General features: G+C 40.9%; 1 protein-coding gene across 1 annotated transcript in view; it reads left to right on the top strand.

Moving 5' to 3' along the window:
• The window catches only part of LOC132379255 (complexin-3-like), a 28498-nt gene extending 9918 nt beyond the window's left edge, over nucleotides 1–18580 (top strand). Inside the window, exons 2-3 of the mRNA XM_059946957.1 lie at nucleotides 1045–1132; nucleotides 14998–18580. Coding sequence (XP_059802940.1) covers nucleotides 1045–1132; nucleotides 14998–15222 — 313 coding nt within the window. The 3' untranslated portion in view covers nucleotides 15223–18580. The remainder of the gene's footprint in view (nucleotides 1–1044; nucleotides 1133–14997) is intronic.
• Nucleotides 18581–22961: the final 4381 nt, after the last annotated feature.

The raw sequence follows: 22961 nt of genomic DNA on the forward strand, positions 1-22961 counted from the left end.
TAGAAATTGCAAAGATTTTTCACCAGAAGATTTGGAGTGCTTTATCAATCAGGTATGAATGAAAGTTGACAATGTTCCATCTCTATTCAGTTGGATTTCCATTTGTCCCCAAGGTATTTGGATATTTGTTCCCAGGTAAATTGCTGTACGAATTGCTGACAGCACTAATTTCCGACATGAGGAATTATTCCCTGAAACCCATTGGGTTTTAAGGAAGAAGGTTATAAGTATCTTGATTCATCAGTGAAAAGCTGATGAATAAATTTACCTATAATCCTCTTACTTAAGGATTGGAATGAGAAATAGACAAATGCCAGCTGAAATACCTGAAAGAAATGTTGAAGCTCTTAATGGTCTTTTCCTTAAAATAAAAAAAAACAAATTTGATTCGGATTTTTTAAATAATGAGGTGGTTCAAACAGAGTAGCCCAAGAGCAAATGACTCCATTGGTGGGAACAATAAACTTAAATAAACATAAATTTGAGGGAAATATCTTTATCAGAATCAGAATCAGACTTTAATCGCCAAGTACCTGTGCACATACAAGGAATTTACTTCCGGCAGATGTTGTCTCTCTGCTCATAACAATAAAATAATAAATATAAATGAAAATATAGATTATACATACAGGTAGTGCAATCCAAGTAATAGTTAGCCAACAGTTAACCGGCAGGAATAATCCGTGAAGTAATAACTTTACCTACAAATCGTGGTTACCAGAGGGAGTAGCTGAAGCAAAATCCATTGATGCATTTAATAGGATTCAAGATGAACACAAGAGGGAGAAAAGAATAGAGAGATAAATTGATGGATTTAGTTGAAGAATAAAAGATATTAATTGGGAACCGGAGCTATTGATCCAAGCCCCTTGTATCTGCACTATAAATGGATTTAATCAACCAGAGTACTTGGGATGCACATAGATCTGTTTTCTATCCAAGGCACAATGTGACTTCTTATAGAAGATCTTCCTTGCACATTTTACAGTGCTGGGCCTGCTGAATGTAGGTGTCAAGCGTCACTGATTATATATTTGATTACAGGATGGAGCGTGATGCCAGTTTTGCTCAGAAAAAGGCAGAGCGTGCAACAATGAGGACACACTTACGTGACAAGTACAAGCTCCCAAAGGTAGACTTTCTATTTTTAAGACCATAAGTCTATAGATATAGGAGCAGAATTAGGCCATCTGTTCTATTGAGTCTTCTCTGCCATTCCATCATGGCTGATTTATTATCCCTCGTAATACTATTTTCCTGCCTTCTCCCTGTAATTTTTGACGCCATGACTGATCATGAATCTCTATCAACCTCCGCTTAAAATATATTGAATTACTTGGCCTCCACAGCCGTCTGTGGTAAAGATTTCCACAGATTCGCCACCCCTGGCTAAAGAAATTCCTCCTCATCTCTGTTCTAAACGGGCATCCTTCTATCTGAGCTGCCCTCTGGTCCTGGACTCACCCACTCTAGGAAATACCCTCTCCACATCTACTCTATCTAGGCCTTTCAATAGGTTTCATTGAAATATCCCATCATTCTTCTAAACTCCAGTGAATACAGGCCCAAAGTCATCAAACACTCCTCAGACATTAACTCTTTCATTCCCAGAATAATTCTCATGAACCTCCTCTGGACCCTCTCCAATGCCAGTACATAGTTTCTTAGATAAGATGCCCAAAACTGCTGACAATGCTCCAGGTGTGGTTTGAGCAATGTCTTATAAAGGCTCAGCATTATATCTTGGCTGTTATATTCTAGTTCTCTTAAAATGAATGCTAACATTGCATTTGCTTTCCTTACCACTGACTTAACCTGCAGGTTAAACTTCAAGTAATCCTGCACAAGGACTCCCAAGTCTTTTTGCACCACTGATTGTTGAATTTTCTCAAATTAAAGTTTAATTGTCAATCAACCATACATATGAATACAGCAAAAGGAAACAGCCAAGGCCAAGGTGCAAAACACAGAGCCAACAGTCACACACGGCACATATAATTATGATTGTAGAAAAACATACAGTTACTAAAAGAAGTAATAATATAGCCAAAGTCGCTGAAGGCCATGGCCTGTAGACTGATGGATAATGGTTGTTCTGGAGCCATGTTTCTGCAAGGACAAACCTGCAGCTGTTCCTTATATTGCGCAGCACAGCCACAGATGAATGCTGTCACTATATATCTTTATTCCTTCTACCAAAGTGCATGACCAACACTATATTCCACCTGTCACTTCTTTTACCCATTCTCCCAATTTGTCTAGGTCCTTCTGCAGTCTCCCTGCTTCCTCTTCACCACCTGTCCCTCTGCCTATCAAGGTAGGTGGAGTGCCACAAAGCCACCAATTCTCTCATCCAAATCATTGACATTAATGTGAAAAGAAGTTGTCCCAGCACCGACCACCGTGGAACACCTCTAGTTACTGGAAGCCAACCAGAGAAAGGCCCTTTTATTCCCACTCTTTGACTCTTCCCAGTCAATCAGTCTTCTTTCCTATCATCTCTTATCTTGGGAAACAGTCTCATGTGTGGCACCTTGTCAAAAGCCGTTTTGGAAAATCCAAGTAAACATCTTCCACTGACTCTCCTTTGTCTATTCTGCCTGTTATTTCCTTAAAACATCCCAACAGATTTATCAGGCAAGATTTCCCCTAAAGGAAACCATGTTGACTTTGGCCTACTTTATCACAGGCCTCCAACTATCCCAAAACCTCATCCTTAATAATGGACTCCACCATCTTCCCAACCACTGAAATCAGTATAATGGGCCTATAAATTCTTTTCTTCTGCCTCCTTCCCTTCTTAAAGAGTGGAGTACATTTGCAATTTTCCAGTCCTCTGGAACTATTCCAGAATCTAGTGACTCTTGAAAGATCATTATTAGTGCCTCCACAATCTCCTCAGACACCCCTTTCAGAGCCCTTGGGTATAGTCCATCTTGTCCAGGTGACTTACCTACCTTCATACTTTTCAAATTCCTCATCACCTTCACCTTAGTAGTAGCAATGACGTTCACTTCTGTCCCCTGAAGCTCGCAAATTTCTGGCATATGCTAGTGTCTTCCATAGGAAAGACTGACACAAAATACTTACTAAGTTTGTCTGCCATTTCTTTGTTTCCCATTAGTACCTCTCCAGCATCATTTCCCAGCAGTCCCATATCCATAGTCACTTCTGTTTTGCTCTTTGTATATCTGAAAAACTTTTGATATTCTCTATGAATTCTCTGGCTTACATTTATATTTCATTGTTTGTGTCCTTAAGTTTTTTTTATGTTGCCTTCTGTTGGTTTGTAAAAAACTACCCACTAACTTCTGCTTTTTTATGTCTTCTCTTTCACTTTTATGCTGTCTTTGATTTCTATTGTCAGCCATGGTTACATCCCTTTACAATACTTCTTCATCTTTGGATGTGTCTATCTTACACCTTCAGACTTACCCTCAGAGACTCTAGCCATTGCTGTTCTGCCATCATCCTTGCGGGTGTTCCCTGCCAATCAGCTTTGGCCAGCTCCTCTCTCATGCCTCTGTAATTCCCCTTACTCCACTGTTTCAATGTACATTTAACAAATAAAGCTAATATTTCATCTTTACTTGTATACAATACAATGCTTGTGCAGAACACTGATGCCAAATCAACCATTTAGTTCTTGAACCAAACTACACAGCCCTAATCACCACCTCACTATGATCTACTTTGCACTAAAGTGGACTTGGTTTTATTTTTGTTCTAACTGTGATTTTCTTGTTAAAAAACTGTGCATAATTTATGAATGCTGCTATTTGGTGCTATGTACCTGTGATGCTGCTGCAAGTGAGTTTTTCATTGCACTTCTGCATACAAGATTCAATGAAAAACTGTGCCAATAAACTCCAATTTTGAGTTAGATAATTTATTTACCCTGGAAATTTGCTTATTTTCTGTATTTTGAATCATTATGTTTTTAAAATCGGTTTCTTTGAAACGAGTTTATCCAATTCCATCTTGTGAATCATACCTTAGATGTCTACAGGTGATGAATTTAGTAAAGAAGATAAAAGAAAAGTGTGTAAAGCCTCAGAAGTTCAAATCAAAGAGAGCTCTTGAGGATAATAAAGAAGCTAGAAAAGAACTGAAGAAGGGAACTAGGAAAGTCAGGGAAGCCTTTGGCAAAGGACTTTGGTTCGGATTAAAGAAAATCCCAAGGCATCCATGCACACATCAAGATCAAGAGGATAGCTAGGAAGAGGGTAGGACTACTTAAGGATAAAGGGTGCATATGCTTGAATGCGGAGGATGTGGGTGAAGTCCTTGATGAGTACTTTACATCAGAATTTACCAAGGTGAAGGACATGAAGGATAGGGAGATTAGTGCCAAGTGCATTGATATGCTAGGGCATTTCAAGGTAAAGGGAGAGGTAGTGTTGGGTCTCTTAAAGAGAATTAAGGTGGATCTGATGGGATATATCCCATGTTATTGAGATGAGGAGAAGAGATTGCTTGGGCCTTGACCAATATCTTCCTGTCCTCTCTAGCCACAGGCGAGGTCCCAGAAGACTACTGAGTAGCTAAGGTTGCTCCATGATTCAAGGAGGGAATCAAAGATAATCTTGGAAAGTAGAGACTGATGAGTCTCACCTCAGTGGTAGGGAAGCTACTGGAAAGAATTGTTGAGCTTTTGGAAAACTATGACCTATGTAAGGAGAGCCAGCATGGCTCTGTGTGGGCCAAGTAGTGTCTTACTAACTGGATTGAATTTTTTGACAAGGTGATGAAGGTGGAGCTGTGGATGTTCTCTACATGAATTTTAGTAAGGCACTTGGCAAGGTCTCTCTCATGGGAGACTCATCCAGAAAATTAAGATGCATGGAATCCATGGTGAATTAGCCATTTGGATTCAGAACAGGCTTGCCCATAGAAGACAGATGGTAGTGGTTGAAGTGAATTATTCTAGCTAGAGGTCTGTGATTAGTGATGCTCTGCAGGGATCTGTAATGGGACCTCTGCTATTTATGATGTATATAAGTGATTTGGGGGAAAATGTAGGTGTGTGGATTAGTAAGTTTGCAGATGATAACAAAACCGGTGGTGTTGTGGATTACCATTCTGTGTTTTATGTTCTAAATCAAAAGATATAATTTTACCATTCAATTATAATTCAGCCTCAAGGCCTGAAGAAGAAAATTTCAAGAAAATATGGTGAGGTGTATGATAGTTGAAAAACTAACTTGTTAAAATGCTTGAACAAAGTAGATTGGAAGTGATTGAGAAAGATTTACCAGCGGCTGAACAGGCTTACAAAATCTCTTTGCTCCAATCTGATTATAATAACATTCTGAAATTAAAATCCAAATACAACTCCATTCTAGGGGAACAAATTGGCAACATTCTACTTAAACTTAAACAGTGAGATTTTGAGTTTGGTGACAAACCACAGAAGTTATTGGCAAGGCTGTTAAAAGGAGAACAAGCAAAATGAGCCATTTACAAAATAAAATCCAAGTCTGGCCCGATGCTTATGGACTTAAAAGATATTAACAAATGATTTAGTGAGCTCTATTCAGAAATTTACACCTCCAAATCAACAGCTGCACAGGAAGATTTTGATAAGTTTTTTTGATCCGCTTTACTTCCCACAATTAGATGCAGCTTTCAGGGAGAATTTGGATTTGGGTTTTTCGCTATCTGAGTTACAGGATGCCATCAAAGCATTTCCCACTGGGAAGGCAGCTGGACCTGACGGGTTCAGGCTAGATTTCTACAAAGCCTTCCGAGATGTCCTTACACCGACTTTGCTGAGAATGGTTCAGGATACCTTTAAAAACAAGAGGCTCCCACCCTCTCTCAGTGAAGCAAATATTTGTGTCTTATTAAAAAAAGATAAAGATGAAATGGACCCTGGAAGCTATAGGCCCATTGCACTACTAAATTATGATTTGAAAATAATTACAAAAGCGTTAGCGAATCAGCCTGGAAAGCATATAGTAAATATCATTCACCCGGACCAAACGGGACATATCCCATGCAGGTGCTCCTTTTGTAAAATCCACAAGATTCTCAATATCTTGTATGCCGATTATGGGAAAGATGATAGAGCTGCTATACTGTCCATAGATGCCCACAAGGCATTCGATATGATAGAGTGGCCCTATCTAATTGCAACACTCAAGAAGTTCGGATTCAGCGACACTTTTATAGAATGGGGTAAAGTATTATATACCAATCCAAAATCCTCCATTTTCACAAATGGGGATAAATCCGATCCGTTCTCCCTGCAATGTGGTGTTCGCCAAGGGGACCCATTGTCCCTCCTGCTGTTTAACATAGCGCTGGAGCCCCTGGCGATTGGCATTAGGGGCCACCCACACATTAAAGGTATTAAGTTGGGCAATATTGAGACCCGTGTGACCCTGTACGTGGACGATCTCATTTGTCTAGCCAACCCAGCGGTGTCTATTCCCATCCTACTAGAATATATAAATTCCTTTGGGAGCGTTTCTGGCTATACCATAAATTGGGGAAAGAGTGAATTCATGCCCTTTGTGGATCAATTTACTGAAGACTTCCTGAAAAAATTGCCTTTTAGAGTAGAGAAGGACTGTTTCACCTGTTCTGGGATTAAACTGACTAAGAACCCAAAGCCTCTTTTCAAATTTAACTTACAGGATCCTTAGAAAAACTCAGAACAAATATCGAGTCCTGGAGGTTGCTGCCCTTATCCATGACTGGACGGGTAAATGCGATCAAAATGGTGACCCTACCCGGGTTTCTATATCTTTTTCAAAACCTGCCTATATACTTAAATGCATCCTTTTTTAAGAAACTTGACTCTATCATATTGCCCTTTGTGTGGGGCTATAAATCACACAGGATATCTAAGGCTCACCTACACAAACCTCTTAAGAAGGGCGGTCTTGGTCTGCCAGTTTTCAAACATGACTATTGGGCAGCGAACTCCAGGGCTCTTACACACTGGAAACGTGGAGGTGCTGAGACCGAAGAAAAACCTTCATGGCTACAGCTGGAAGCCTCTGCTGTTAAATATTCCTCACTTCCTGCTCTTCTGCTTTCCACTTATGCCTCAACAGCCAAGCCAATCCAACAAAACTTTACCTTAAAGAATTCTTTATGAATATTAAACCAGATAAAAGTGGCTCACCAAATTCCCAGTATTTCCACACATGCTCCCATTTGTCAAAATCACTCATTTAAGCCTGGACAATTAGATAGGGTGTTTGCAGTCTGGAGAGAGAGGGGTATCAAAACTTTCTTAGATCTGTACATCGATGTCCAATTTGCATCATTCACACAATTAAGCACCAAGTTTAACCTTCCAAATTCACATTTTTTCACTATCTCCAAGTGCCCATACTTCGAGCCTATTTTCACCACCCATCCCTTTCTTGAAAACCTCTTGCTCCCTCCAGACTCCGAACAGTTCATATCGAAATTTGTGAATTGCTTTACTCCTTTGGTTTTTACAGATTTTCCTAGGGAAGCCTGGGCTAGAGACTTGAACTCAGAGATATCAGCGGGACTTTGGGAGGAGGCAATGTCCCGGGTTCACTGTTGTTCTATTGATTCACACTACAGGTTAATCCAGTACAAGGTGATGCATAGATTGTATTAATCAAAAACAAAACTGAATCGCAGCTTCCCATCTGTGTCTCCTGATTGCGACAGGCGCCGCTCTGCTGAGGGATCACTAGCACACCTTTTCTGGCTTTGAGCTACATTATACAACTTTTGGACTGCAATTGTTGAGTGGCTCTCAAAAGCCTATTCTAGAGACATTCAGCCCAATCACGACCTCGCCATCTTTGAATGTTCGGCAGTGACTCTTGAGTTGCCGCACGACGTGCAGATTGCTCTGCATCTAGGAATGGTGGTGGCTAAGAAACTTACTCTTCTGACCTGGAAGTTGACTACTCCACCTTCCTTTGCACACTGGCTCAGGGAGATGTTATCTATTATACAAATGGAAAGACTATGTCTGCACAAACCCAATACACAGAATATATTTGAGAGAATATGGGGACCTTTCTTGGATCAGTGTCATGTTACCTTACATACATGGTGACCTTGACCTGTCTCATCTCACGAGTGGGTGTAGTGCCTTACCGGATTCCTTTATTCATTTTATTTTACATTGCTTTCGTGATACCGCTATTGTGCCAACTTTTTTTGAAAGTCTATATATGTAATCTTGTAAATTGTCTGGCATCTTTTTGTTTTTTGTTTTTGATTTGATTTGATTTGTCTCTGCTCCATCTCCTTTGTATTGTTTTGCACGTCTTCAATGTGTTTTGTCTTTGCAAAACTGAAAATTGTAAATGAAGATTCAAAAAAAATGCTTGAAAATCAAAATGGTGGAAATCTGAAATAAAAGCTGAATGTGTTGGAAACACTTGCCTGATCAGGGCATATTGATGAAAAAGGACCCCCCACCATCCAGCCCATGCTCTCTTCTCACTGGTGTCATCAGGAAGGAGGTGCTGGAACCCTGGACCCCACAGGACCAGCTTGAGGAAAAGTTTTCCCCTTCAACTTTCTGGCTCCCAAACCAGAGTTAGAGCTCTTGAATCAGGCTTCCCTCACCCCAGCACTGAAATGATTGCAGTACCTATGGATTTACTTTCAAGGTCTCTACAACTCCTGTTCTCAATATTATTTATATTTATTGATTTTTTTTTGTTTTTGCACAATTTGCTGTCGTTTGCACATTGGTTGTTTGTCTTTATTTGTGTGAAGTTCTTCATTGATTCTATTGTGTTTCATTGCATCTATTGGTACGCCCGCAAGAAAAATTAATCTCAGGATAGTATGTGGTGATATACATACAGCTTAATAATAAATTTGCTTTAAACTTTGAAAGGAATCCTGATGAAGGGTCCTGGCCTAAAACGCTGACTGTTTATTCTTCTCCATAGATGTTGCCTGGCCTGCTGAGTTCCTCCAGTATCGTGTGTGCGTTACTCTATGAATTTGGAGGCTGCTTCTTCAGTCTGAAGATTTTTTACCCAGATGCTGCCTGAGCTGCTGAGAATTTTTCACTTTCTGTTTTCATTACGTTAACAGAGATCAAATTCAACTTCAAGTTGAAGGTCAAGTTTATTGCCTTTCAACTGCATAAATGTATATCACCAAAAGAAACAGCATTCCTCCAGACCAAGGTGCATAACGCAGTGCATATAACTCACACACAACACACAAAGTAATAACACAAACAAGAGAAAATCTGCAAATGCAACACACACACAAAATGTTGGAGGAACTCAGCAGGCCAGGCAGCATCAATGGAAAAAAAATATAGTCGACGTTTCAGGCTGAGACCCTTCGGCAGGACAAATAAATTAACAAATAATAAGGTGCATTTACAACACAAATTAAAAAGTAAGCACTATAATGTTACTGGTTCTTCATACGTGGTGAGCCCTAGGTTGTGGCAGGGAGCTCAATAATCTCATGGCCAGGGAGAAGAAACTGTTTCCCACTCTAATGGTTCTTGTCCTAATGCTTTAGTACCTCCTGCCTGATGGCAGGGGGTCAAACAGATTGTTTTGGTGGATGAGAGGGATCATTGACAATGCTAAGGGCCCTGTGTACACAGCGCTCCTGGTAAATATCTCAACTGCATGGAAAAGAAGACCCAGTGATTCTCTCAGTCACCTTCACAATCATTTGTAGTCAGATGTCTTGCAATTTGAAGCAGAAGAATTCCTCTGTTATCTAATTGAACAAAGAATTAATTAAAATGGGTAAGCATTCTTTTGCTGCCCACCCCCACTATAGGAAGGATATGAAGACTTTGGAGAGGGTACAGACGAGGATCACCGGGATGCTGCCTGGTTCAGAGGGCATGAGCTATCATAAGAGGCTGGATAAACTTGGGTTGTTTTCTCTCGAGCAGTCAAGGCTGAGGGGAGACCTGGTAGAGGTTTATAAGAGGCATAGAGTGAGTGGACAGAATGTATCTGTTTCCCAGGGTTGAACTGTCTAGTACCAGAGGGCATGCATTGAAGGCGAGAGTGGGTAGGCTCAAGGCAAATGTGCAGGGAAAAGTTCTTTACTCAGAGAGTGGTGGATGCCTGGAATGCGCTGCCTGGTATGACGGTAGAGGTAAATACATTGGAGGCTTTTAAGAGACATTTGGACAGGCACATGATTGTAAAGAAAGTGGAGAGATATGAACATTGTGCAAGTAGTGTTTAGTGTTTTTGATTTGCCCTTTAGCTGGTTTGACACAACATTGTCAGTCGGACGGACTGTTCTTGTGCTGCATTGTTCTATGCAGAATGTAAAGCAATGAATTTCATGCAAACATGATACTGATATGACTCATTGTCGATATTATCTTGATTACAAAGGAAAAACATTATGCACGATTACATAGTTCTACTGACATGAATGATAAAGTGAACTTTTATCCTTATGTGTTGTAACCAGGAAGCTTTTGTGAATATTATAACTTAAAAAAAACCCCTTAATTCTTCAGTGTGGATTAATTTTTAAATATATATGTCCTGGCTAGCAATTATTTCAACAGTCAGCAAACATTCCCTGCCCCGATGACATTACTACGTTTCTATATCTGGAATCTTATTTGGTACAAGTGTTTTGGGACATCCTCATGTTGAAAAGGACATTAAATACTTTATCATTGTTATATTTAGAATAGTAAATAGTTCCAAAATTATCAGATGCAAAATATATTGTGATATTAATTGCAATATCTTTTCGATCCACCAAGAAATGTAATCTGAAAACTCAAAGGTAATAAAGTCATAATTAAGCTGAAGTTAATGCCACGAGAGAGAAAGAAATCATGAGTCAGTAACTGAATGAAGAGATAAAAAAATTAGGCCTAATGATGCACTTAATTGGTTTGTGGGTTATTCCCAGTGCAATCACAGCAGGTGCAGTTTGAATTAACTCAATGTAAACAGTTAATGGAGAACTCACAAGAAGTGAGATGCAAAAGGTCAATTTAGAATATTAGTTTAAAAAGGATTCACTCTGAATATTTAGTATCAAGTTTGAGTTCAACTTTATTGTTATTCCACCATACACCTGTATACTGCTAAACAAAACGCCATTCCTCCGGGGCCGAGGTGCAAAACACAGTGCATACAGTCACACTCAATACATATAGTTACGATCCAGCACATTCTGTCACATGTCCCTGAGTGACAAGGCCTAAAGATTGACAGGTTGCCATAAGACTGTATGATGTTTCTGGCACTGTTATAATAAAACAAGCAGTCGTATAAATGTGTGAAACAGCAGCAATAAACGATGAAGAGGGACCAGTGCAGGATGAGAGTGTGTCTGTAAGTTGGGAAGTGGGACGGGTGCTGGGATTGGCAAGATATTCAGACAGAGTGTACACGTGTGCTGGGTGGCAGCAGGGTGTTAATGAGTTTAACAGCCTGGGGGAAGAAGCTGTTGCCCAGCTGAACAGTTCTGGTTCTTATACTGTGATACCTTCTGCCTGTCTGCAGGATGCGGGGAAGGTGGGAGGCATTACTAATGCAACACTTCTGATAGATGTCCCGAATGGGGAGGGGGGTGAGACAGAGAACGCTGATGTTTTCAGCGGTCCTCACTATCCGTTGCAGTGCCTTGCGATCTGACGCATTGCAATTGCCTAACAGTCCTTTCCAGGGTGAAGAGATGTGATCATAAGATTTTACTTAGTGTGGTGAGAGAGAGTCTCGGTGATATCCATCTCTGTGGGCTTGGTCTGGCTGGAAAGTAGGGTGAGCTCAAGGTGCTTCTAACAGACACCTTTATTAACTGAAACTTCAGAACATTACATTCCAGTTGTGAGAATTTGTGATTTCATGAAGTAATCAGATAGTATTTTATGAAGAAGCAGAAGCTCTCTAAAGGATCCTAACCTGCTCTAGTCATGAGTGGAGCTTGTCCTCTTGGTTAGTCAGCACACTTAATATCAAGGAACACCCTTTTTCACCATATAGATCAGCATGTATTAGGAAATTGCTGTGGTGTATTGGAGCTACATGCATCAAAAACAATGTTTAACAATTATACCAAATAAAGTTAGCCGTACCGATATGGAATAAAATATGTAAAAATACATAAATACCAGCTTGTGTTTACAATTTACATTGGTTTACAGTGCACATTCAGTACTGAGTCATGAGGTTATAGGTAGAGGGCAACGGGAGGGCAAACTAGAATGGTTGATCAGATTAATGCCCTGAGAGAAGACACATTTAAGATGGCGAGAAGTTTGGCGAATAGCCCTATTGTGCTTTAGAGTCATAGAGCCATAGAAAACTACAGCACTTTGGACCATCCAGTCTGTGCTGAACTATTATTCTGTGTAGTCCCATCAATCTGCACCCAAACCATAGCCTTTCATACCCCTCCCATCCATGTACCTATCCAAATTTCTCCTAAATGTTGAAATCAAACCCACATCCACCATTTCTGCTGACAGCTTTCCAGAAGGGAACTTCTGTAAAAGGCAGTTTGCAGGGTGGGTAATGTCCACAATGATTTTTCTGCCTGTTTCTTCGTCTTGGTCAGGTACAAGTCCTGCAGTGATGGTGGAGTACAGCCAGTGACCTTTGCTGCAGTCCAGACAGATCACTGTAATTTTTGTACAATGTGAGAGGATGCTGCACCAAACCAGACAGTAATGTCTGATGTGAGGAGTCTCTCTGTGACAGCAGCGAGAATTTATTTATTTATTGACATACAGCACGGTGTTGGCCCTTCCAGCCTTTTGAGCAACGCTGCCCATCAATTGCCCAATTTAATCTGAGTCTACAAAAATAATTAACCTACCAACCATTACGTCTTTGGGCTGTGGGAGAAAACTGAAGGTCCTGGAGGAAACCCGAGTGGTCACAGGGAGAACATGCAAACTCCTTCCAGGCAGAGGCGGGAATTGGACCTGGGTCTTCTTTACAGTAAAGTGTTGTGCTAACCACTACGCTACCATTCCACCCTCTGCAAGAAGAAATAGTATGGTAAACTGATAAGGGGAGAAAAACTTTTGCTGCTCAATATACTCCCTGATCTCTGCATGTGCCTTATTATTAGCTTGGTATTTGTGGCTTTTCCCAATAGTTTGAACTGTCTCCAGTGAGATTCTAAGAACCCCCTCTCCAATCACATAGAGGAAAGGTTCAAATCTGAACGGTATTTCAATATAATTAAAGTAAAGGTTTGGAACATCTCTGGTTGAATAAAAGAACCTGGCTTCTGTTTTAACCCTTGTGAGGGTGGGAGCAGGGAGAACTGTAACAAGAGTGTGGGGTTAATGTGTGAGGGAAGTTTGATAGCTCTGGGCCTGTACTCGCTGGAGTTCAAGAAGAATGAGGAGAGAACTCATTAAAACTTATTGGACTGTATATTGAAAGGCCAAGATAGAGTGGTTGTGGAGTAGCTATTTGCTTTAGTGGGAGAGTCTAGCACCAAAGAGCACAGCCTCAGAGTAGAGGGATGCCCCTTTGGAATAGAGATGCTGAGAATTTTTTTTTTTAGCCAGATGGCGGTGAATCTATGGAATTCATTGCCACAAACGGCTATGGAGGCAAAGTCTTTGGGTACAGTTAAAGCGGAAGTTGATAGGGTGTTGATTAGTAAGGGCGCGAAAGGTTATGGGGAGAAAGCAGGAGAACGGGGTTGCAAGAGATATTAAGTCAGCATGATGGAACAATGGTGCAGGATCGATGGGTTGAATGGCTTAACTCTGCTCCTATGTCTTATGAATATGATGGCCTCTAGATTGTCTTGCCCTGTTTTCATGCAGGAAACATACGCACTGCAGAGAGAATATGTGAGGACAACGTGACTCTCAGAATGGGTTTGCGTTCCAAAAGAACTATGACTCTTGTACCAATCAAGCAGAGAGAATGAGTACCACCTTATTAAAGAGTGTTTTAAACAATTGAGGGAGATGAGGTTGCCCTGATGTCTGTTTTGATGCATTGTTATGGGGGTGGCTGTCGGCTTCTGCGAATGAGAGTCTAATTAAAAGGTAGTCTGACACCTGCAGCAGAAACAATCTCAACCTTGTAATTTGACCTTGAATGTTAAATGGTCCCTGTGAGGATAATAATTTACTGGGATCAATCCCCTGTCGAAGCAAAGGTTTCCTTAAGTGAACTATTAATAACCAGAAGAATTAATTTCTTGATCTTTATACAGCTGCTCATACGTCGACATGTGTTTGTTTGGTCCTGCTTCCAGTAAATCTGACGCATTACTAATCCTGTAGCAGCCTTTATGTAGACTCGACATGTTACCAACAACTTTGACAAACTTCTACAGATGCACTGTGGGAGCATCATGGCCTGGTGTGGAAACACCAATGCCCAGAAATGGATAATCCTACAGCAAGTGGTGGATGCTGCCCAGTCCATCACCTCCCCTCCCCAATTCTGATTACTTCCAAACATAGAAAAGGACTTTGTACTGCAACCTATATTTCCAGACCAGCATGCCGTGGCCTCTTTGCCAATGCGGTGCCAGTCCATCACATGGCAAAGACTGAGCACATTTACAAGGAGTGCTACCAGAATAAAACACCATCCAGGCCATGCTCTCTTCTCATGACTTCCATCAGGCAAGAGGTACAGGAATTAAGTCTCACACCACAAGATTCAGGTACAGTTATTACCCTTCAACCACCAGGCTCCTGAATTGGTGTAACTTCACAACCCTGAAATGATTTCACAACCTGCAGATTCCATTCCAAGAACTTTATAACTGGTGTCCTCAGTATCATCTATCTATCTATTTATTTATTTTGCACGGTTTGACTTCTTTTGTACGTTTGTTGTTTCAGTCTCTGTTTATGTACAGTTTTTCATGAATTCTATTGTATTTCTTTACTTTTCTGTAAATGCCTGCAAGAAAATGAATCTCTAGGTAGCCTATGGTGCTATGTAAGTGCTTTGATAAGTTCTGACTTTGACTTGATGTATAATCAGCCAGGTTTCAGAGGGGGTATAAAAGTTTCAATCAACGATTTCTTTCCACCAGAGTGAAATAGATGAGAGCCAGATCCAGCTGGCTGGTGGCGAGGTGGAACTGCCAAAGGAGCTGGCCAAGATGATTGAACAGGACAATGAGGAAGAAGCTGAGAAGGACTCCTTGATGGGACAGCTCAGCAACATTCAGAACCTCGACATTGACAGCTTGAAGGACAAGGCCCAAGCCACCTTGGAAGACTTCAAGCATACTGCAGAGAAGTGTTGTGTCATGTGAAACAAAAATTATGGGACTTATTTTCATAATGTTCACAGTGACTTGAATCAAAACTGCAAACTTGCAGCCTGTTAAACATTGATCTATAAAGTAATATCCCAGTGAAGGCAATGCGATAGTTAGACACAGATCTGCTCCTGTTTGCAATACGCTGTGTGTATGATGTATATACTAGTCAGCAATTCTTGTCAATTCTGACCGTCAATCTATCACCCTGACCAGCAATCTGTTAACCTTTGTTTCTGGTGTTTTAAGAGAACAAATTTGATCTAGGCTTGGAATTCTAAATATAAACACTAACCCCTGGGGAACAAATGCCTCTGTCATTCATTACGCTAGTGACAGAAATGTTCCCTGTAAAAGTGATATACAGACACAGTAAACTTTATCTAGTTGAGGTAATTATGTGACCTTGTTAATGAAGTTGTAGAAATAATGACAAAGGTTCTCTTCCCATTCCAATCTACTTAAAAGAAACCCTAAGGAACAGCAACTTCTATTTATGTAGCATCTGTAACACAGCAAAATGGCTTGAGGTGGATCTCAAGACCTCAAGGAGATATTAGAGTCATAGAGTTGGAACCATGGAATGATATGGCACAGGTACAGGCCCCTTTAGCTCACTGAATCCACACCAACATCAGGCACCCATATTTGCAGTAATGCTACTCTCACCCTCAGAGTCAATTCTCTGCATCCCCATTGACTCCTCCCCAAGTTCTAGCTCTCCTCTTCAGACAAACAGCAAAGCAAAAAAGTCTTTAGGGTGCAGACAGGTTTATGGTGGAGGGAGAGTCCAAACCCTGGGGCAGCGGGAGCTAATATTCCTGCAAGTTGACTGTTAAATTTTGCTATGTCAAAGCTGCAGTGTAAATGAAGGTTGTTGTTGCTGTATGAACCAAATGCTTGACATGAAGATGGTGTGTTAGAGCTGTTTAAATCCAAACTGGAATCCTCTCTTCATTACAACATAATGACAATTTTGGATGTTTTGGAACTACAGAAGATTATATATCATCATCCATTAGTTTCTCTCCCTCCACCCTCTCCCTCCCCCTTTCTCTCTCTCCCTTACATCCTCTCTCTCTCTCACACTCTCTCTCTCTCTCTGTCTCTGTTTCTCCAACTTGATCCTTCAGAGCCTCCATACATACAAATACAGTTTTCTTGTTTTCTTATCATTTCTCCCTCTCTTTCTCACCCACTTACCATTCCTTTCGCTCTCTCTTTCCTTCCGCTTTCCCCTTTATGAATTTTATGCTGCATTGGATCTGGAGCAACAATCATTTCCTTCTTTACACTTGTGTACAGAAGAATGACCATAAACTACCTTGAATCTTAAATCTTCTCCTCCTCCTTCACCATTTTATTTACTCATTCTTTCACTCTTTCTTTTTGTCATATTTCAGAGAAGGGGGCTATTCAGCCCATTGAGACTATGCCCCAATGATCATTCCAAGCAGTTGCTTTCCCCTTCTTATTTCCTGTGACCTTGTCCTCTCAAATCTCTATCAACTGCTCTCTTGTTTCCCTTCATTAGGGAGCTATGTACATTTGACAAATAACCTGGCAATGCATCATTGGGCTTTGGGAGGAAACTGGAGCACCCAGAGAAAGCACATGCAGTCATAGGCAGACGTGTGTGCTCCACACAGAGAGCACCAGCGGTCAATCAAACCTGACGCTCGGTGTGGTAGTGGTACCAACTACTCTGGTATTGTGTGGCCCACTCGCTCTCCTTCTCACTTCCTCTCATTCTTTGTCTTTCTCACTCTGTACTCTTCTCTTTCTGGCCCCATTCTCTCTCTGGCCTCTTTCTCTCTCTCACCCCCTTCTCTCCCTCTTGCAATCTTCTCTCTCTTCCCCTTCCCTCTTACCCCTTCTCTCACTTGCTTTCTTCTCTCTCTCTTACCACCTTCCCTCACTCACACCTCTTTTCTCTCCATTTTCTTTCTCTTTTACTTGATTCTTTGTTGCCCCTTTTCTCTCTTCTCCCTCCTCTCTCTCCCTCTCACCCCCTCCACTCTCCCCCTCCCCTCTCTCTCTCTCCTCCTTTTCCCTCCTTCCTCTTTGGACCTTTCTCTTTAAAACTAGGCTGGGCAAACAGATTCAGGCATTTCTGTGTCTTTCCAGATTTGCATGCTTTCTAATTTTAACAAATGCTCTTAAATCATTGCTATTAATGCCAAACAAATGTGTTTATGCACAAAATGTAAGGGTAGCAATATCTAGTGTTTCATATCTGTATGTTCATTATATTTGTTTGTTTGTTTTTATATGTGTTGGGCTATCGTACCTCTTCAATGTGTAGAGCAATCTTTACTTACAGGCTGGTAGGATATGATTTTAAGATGTTAAGGGGATATTAAACTTGTTGAATCTGATCTTTACTGTACCTGTTGCAATTAGAAGTAACAGCAAATATTCCATCTGAAAACTCATTTTCCCTAGGCACTTTGAAACTCAAAATCAGATCCCGATTTATTATAACTGATGTACATGGCGTAAATTTGTTATTTTATCACAGCACTATAGTACAAAGACAATTATTATATATTCATGATCTTCTGCTGCTGTAGCCCATCCACTTCAAGGTTTGACATGTTGTGCATTCAGAGATGCTCTTCTGCACACCACTGTTGTAACACATGATTATTTGAGTTACTTTCACCTTTCTGTCAACTTGAACCAATGTGGCCATTCTCCATTGACCTCTCTCACTAACGAAAACTGCCGCTAACTGGTTGTTTTTTTTTGTTTTTCACACCATTCTCTGTAAATTCTAGAGAAGGTTGTGTACGTAAATCCCAGGAGATCAGCAGCTTCTGAGATACTCAAATCCCCCTGTCTGACACCAACAATCATTCCATGGTCAAAGTCACTTAGATCACATTTCCTATCCATTTTGATGTTTGGTCTGAACAACAAATGAGCCTTTTGACCACATCTGCATGCTTTTATGCATTGAGTTCCTGCCACACGATATGCTGATTAGATATTTGTGTTAACGTACAGGTGTGTACCTAATATAGTGGCCACTGAGTGTATTCTAGCTCTTCGGAAATCGGAATCAGAGTTATTATCGCTGACAAATAATGTGTAACTTGTTGTTTTGCGGTAGCAGAACAGTACAAAGACATAATTACTATAGATTACAAAAATACGCAAATTGTGCCAAAAAAAAGGAATATTATTTATTCAGTATTTAATGCAGCAAAATGGCTTGAGGTGGATCTCAAGATGGGTGAAGAAGGAGATATTAGATAGAGTCATGAAATGATATGGCACAGGTACAAGCCCTAATGGCGCTTTGAATCCACAACAACCATCAAGCACCCGGATTGGTCACCACGGTAGCATGGCGGTTAGTGCAATTGTTATGTTTTGTAATTTCAAAACATTAAACTAATTCAAAGGAAGCCACGGGTGTCGGAAATGTGAGTAATTTTGTGGTTAACTTTAAGTGAGGCATGTACATATCATGATGACGTATGAAATTCAGATATTGATACATGTAACCCATAATGAATTATTTAAATGAACAATAATGCTTTATCAAACAATTTATATACAAGGTTACTCAAATGTTACTGAGATATAAACTCCAACTCAATAGAATGCATCCTAACTGTAAGAGTTGACTCTGAGAATGCAGGATGTGGTTCTGACAATGGTAACTACTGTTCGTATTCAACAATTGACTCTGTTGTACTCAAATGATTGATGTGTCACCTCCAGATGGTATCAGATGTAACCTTCACTGCGTGGGAGAGCAGTCTAGTTCTGACCTTAATCTTTCTTAGTTACCCACTTCTGATCACCTCAGTAGTCCCTCACCAGGACCGCTTGTCCAGGAGTGAAACATTGAACCTCCTTGTTTGAGGAGCCTTCAATTTGCCTCAGCTGTTTGTCCTGCATCTTCCTTCTGGGAATGGGTTTGAGGAGATCCAAGCATGATCCAAAGGATGACCCGGGAACAGCATAGCTGGTGAGCTATCGGTGTGCTGCATTGTGATATGCAAGGAAGAAACTGGCAAGTGTTACTCTAGTGTGTTCTGCTGACACTGCTCACAGTGCATCGTTTAGGCTCTGAACAAAACTTTTGGTGTAGATGTAATATATATTATTCCATTAGTTTTCAGGAATGACTGAAACTGTTCCATCACAAACTGTGGTCCATTGTCACAGATTAAATGTTCTGGAACACCAGTCCTTGTAAAGAGGGTTCTCAACGCATCAACAGTGGGCAAGGCTGTAGTGGAGGCTACTAGGAATAGTTTTGGCCACCTCATAGCTGTATCTACTACCACCAAGAAATGTGTGCCCATGAATAGTCCTGTAAAATCCACATGAATACTTTGCCAGAGCAATGCAGAGCATTCCCAAGGATGGAGAGGCACTGCTCTTGGCATCTCCTGGACATGTCAGTATCCTGCGCAGTGCCTGGCAAGCTGCTCGATCTGCTGATCTATCCCAGGTCACCTGACAAAGTTTTGAGCCCATGCTTTCATTTTAATCCACGCCTTGGTGACCAGCACGTGGCTCCGCCAACACTTCAGCTCTCAGCTTGGAAGGTACACAAATCCTCACAAATCCATCAAGTGCAGGTTCACCTCGGCACTGGTGACAATGAGGAAACTGGAGATTCTATTGCACATTCAAGCTGCTTTTGGTGGCCATGTAGACCTGAGACAGTGTGCGATCTTTTCTGGTTGCCCTTTGGGAGACTTTTGATTTACTTTGAGGAGAGCACATCCAGCGAAGTGTCTTTTTTTTCCGTAAATTATTCCAGTGTTTCCTTTCCCAAGGGTAAATGGGCCAATCCATCAACATTTCCATGATTAGTTGTCCTCTTGAATTCAATCTTTTAATTATGTCCTCCAAGAATCAGAGTCCAGCTCTGTAATTGTGTTGCTGCTGTTAGTGAAACACCCTTCTGTGGACTGAAAATGGACACTAGTGGTTGATAATCAGTAACGAGAGTAAATTATCTCCTATACAAGTACTGGTTGCAATGTTTTACACCCCAAACCAGACTCAAGGCTTTTCTGTCAATTTGTGTGTAATTTTTCTCTGCAGTGGTAAGGGATCATGATGCAAATGCATTCACTTCCATAACTCATAACACATGACATGACTGCATAAGGTGAGGCATCACAGGCAAGTTTCACTGGACAACGTGGATCATGATATGTGAGAACAGAGTTTGATGTCACCATTTCATTTTCCTTTTTGAAAGCCATCTCACACTGCTTTGTCCGTTGCCATTTCTTCCCGATCTGCAATAATGAGTTCAAGGGGTGGAGCACCGTAACCGGGTTGGCAGGAACCTGTTATAGTAATTGACAAAACCTAAAAGGGATCACAACTGTGACATGTCCTTTGGCCTTGGGACATCAACCATTGCATGAATTTTCTCTACACACTTGTATAATTTTTGTGTGTTGAGGGTGTGGCCACAGTAAGTGATGCTTGGGTTAAAGAGTTCACACTTGTCACATTGTGCTCTGAGCCCATAATTTTCTAACATTTTTACTCTGTTCTGAGTTTTTGTAGATGTTCTTTGTCATCCTGACCAGTAACAGTCATGTCATCCAGGTAACACTGGGTGCCTGGGTAGCCCTATGGGACCTGGTCCATAGCTTTCTGCCAGAGTACAGATGCAGACACTATTCCAGAATTAAGCCTATTATAACACTAAAGCCCTTTGCGAATGTCTGTGGCGAGAAACATTTTGGACTCTTCTTCCACCTCAATATTTAAATAGGCCTTAGCTAAGTCCACTTTGCTGAAGTGTTTTCCTCCAGAAGGGTTTGCAAATATATTCTCTATCCTGGGCAGAGGGTATTGATCTACTTGGCTCACTGGGCTCATTGTAACTTTAAAATCACTACAAATTCTGAAAGACCCATTCTTCTTGGCTACTGAGACCACTGACATTGCCAATGGGCTCCACTCAACCTTAGAAAGAATTCTTCCAGTCTCCATGCAATCTAACTCATTGGCTGTTTTATTATGGATGGTATAAGCAACTGGAGGGGCTTTGCAAATCTTGAGTGAAGAATTATCATTTAACACTATTTTACCCTTGATATGTTTGAGTTTTCCAATGGCATCCTTGCCAAGCAATGAATCCTTGATTCCACATCCAGCTGTGGCATCATCCTGTAACTTTCTTACTTCGCTTCTCGTTGGCTTCATTGCCAGGGATGTGGCATGCAAATGTTGGCTGGATCTCCAATCAAATTGGCTTTGTCTCAGCCAATCAAGCCCCCACAATGCCTGTCCTCCCATTTTAGCCACATACAAGCTCAATGTGGCTTGCTGGTTGTTGTATTTCATGGGACGAATGTCATTCCCACAGATGTTATCTTTGCTCCAGTATGAGTTCTCAACAGGTTTTAGTTTGGTATCTTTGAAATACTGTTCAAATTCATTTTATAGAATGACTGAGAGGAGAGGCTCAGCAATCTCCTCCCTCACCTTCCACAGTAACCTAGGGTATATCTCTTCCGGTCCGAAGTTAATTACCATTAACTTCCTCTCAATTTCTACCTCTCATCCTTAGAGAAGAGACAAATTATAGATGATTGAAAACTCAAGTCAAAAAGAGAGGTTTTGGGAAGCATATTGGAGGATAGAAAGGTCTGTGGGGTGGTAACAAGTAGTTATTTGCATTAATTTACTCATCACTCTTAACTGTTCATTTATGCCCAGCATTTTCCTCCTTTTTTTGCTGCCTCCAAGTAAGGCCATCACCCTTGCCACCTTTCCAGAGGCCATGAGCACACAGACCTTTTCTCTGGTGTTAGTGGCCTTCTGGTAGCTCATAGGTCACCTACTGAAAACATTCCCTGGTTGTTTGTTTGGTTCACAAGAATGAAGTCCCACACCATTGCTTCCCATGTCCTGTCCACAGACAGCCGTTTGCCACAGACTTTACAGAACAGCAGACAGGAACAGGAATCTTTGGCTTTCCCCCATCGTCCTCGCCAGGGGTCAGGAACATAGTGTTGGGGTTTTGTGCACGGGTGACATTTTGTGCTGTCATAGTAACATTGACAGTATGTTCTCGTAGTATAAATATGTGAAATACCCTTTAATAGCACTGGTAAAAGCCTCTGCCTGTGACTGCCGATTTTGTCCTCCCTATAGTGTGAACTTCTCAATAATTGGTCAATAAACCACTTCCTGTTATGGTTTGTAACTCCAAAACATGAAACTATTTGAAAGAAAGACAAGGGAGCCGGAAGATAACTCATGTACGTTCCTTTTTAAAGCAAGATGTGCACATGTGATGTGGTAGCGTAATGACATATTCAGTTCACTTAGTTTTACATATAATATGTAACAAACTATTTAAATGAACAAGAATGCTTAATCAAACAATACATTTACAATATTTCTTAAATACTACTGAAACATTAAATGCACAACAGTCCTCCTTATAAACACCCTACAACTCAATATGGAATGTATCACCACTATATACACTGTGTACTATATAATACAAATCCTATAGACATTTACAGCAACAAAAATTTTAAATTGTCTCATTCAGGTCTAATGATTTAATCACTGTGGAGAATTTCATACTCCTGTGGGTAAACGCCTTTCCTGACAAGGGGGATCACTTTGCTTGGCAGGTGAGATTGTAACTGCGAAAACAATCTCAGATTCTGTGGCCTCCTCCATGGTGGATATAGAGTTGTCTCCGAGTTTTCAGGAAGTGGTTCTGA

Source organism: Hypanus sabinus, chromosome 21 (genome assembly GCF_030144855.1).
Source record: "Hypanus sabinus isolate sHypSab1 chromosome 21, sHypSab1.hap1, whole genome shotgun sequence".
Classification (NCBI taxonomy): domain Eukaryota; kingdom Metazoa; phylum Chordata; class Chondrichthyes; order Myliobatiformes; family Dasyatidae; genus Hypanus; species Hypanus sabinus.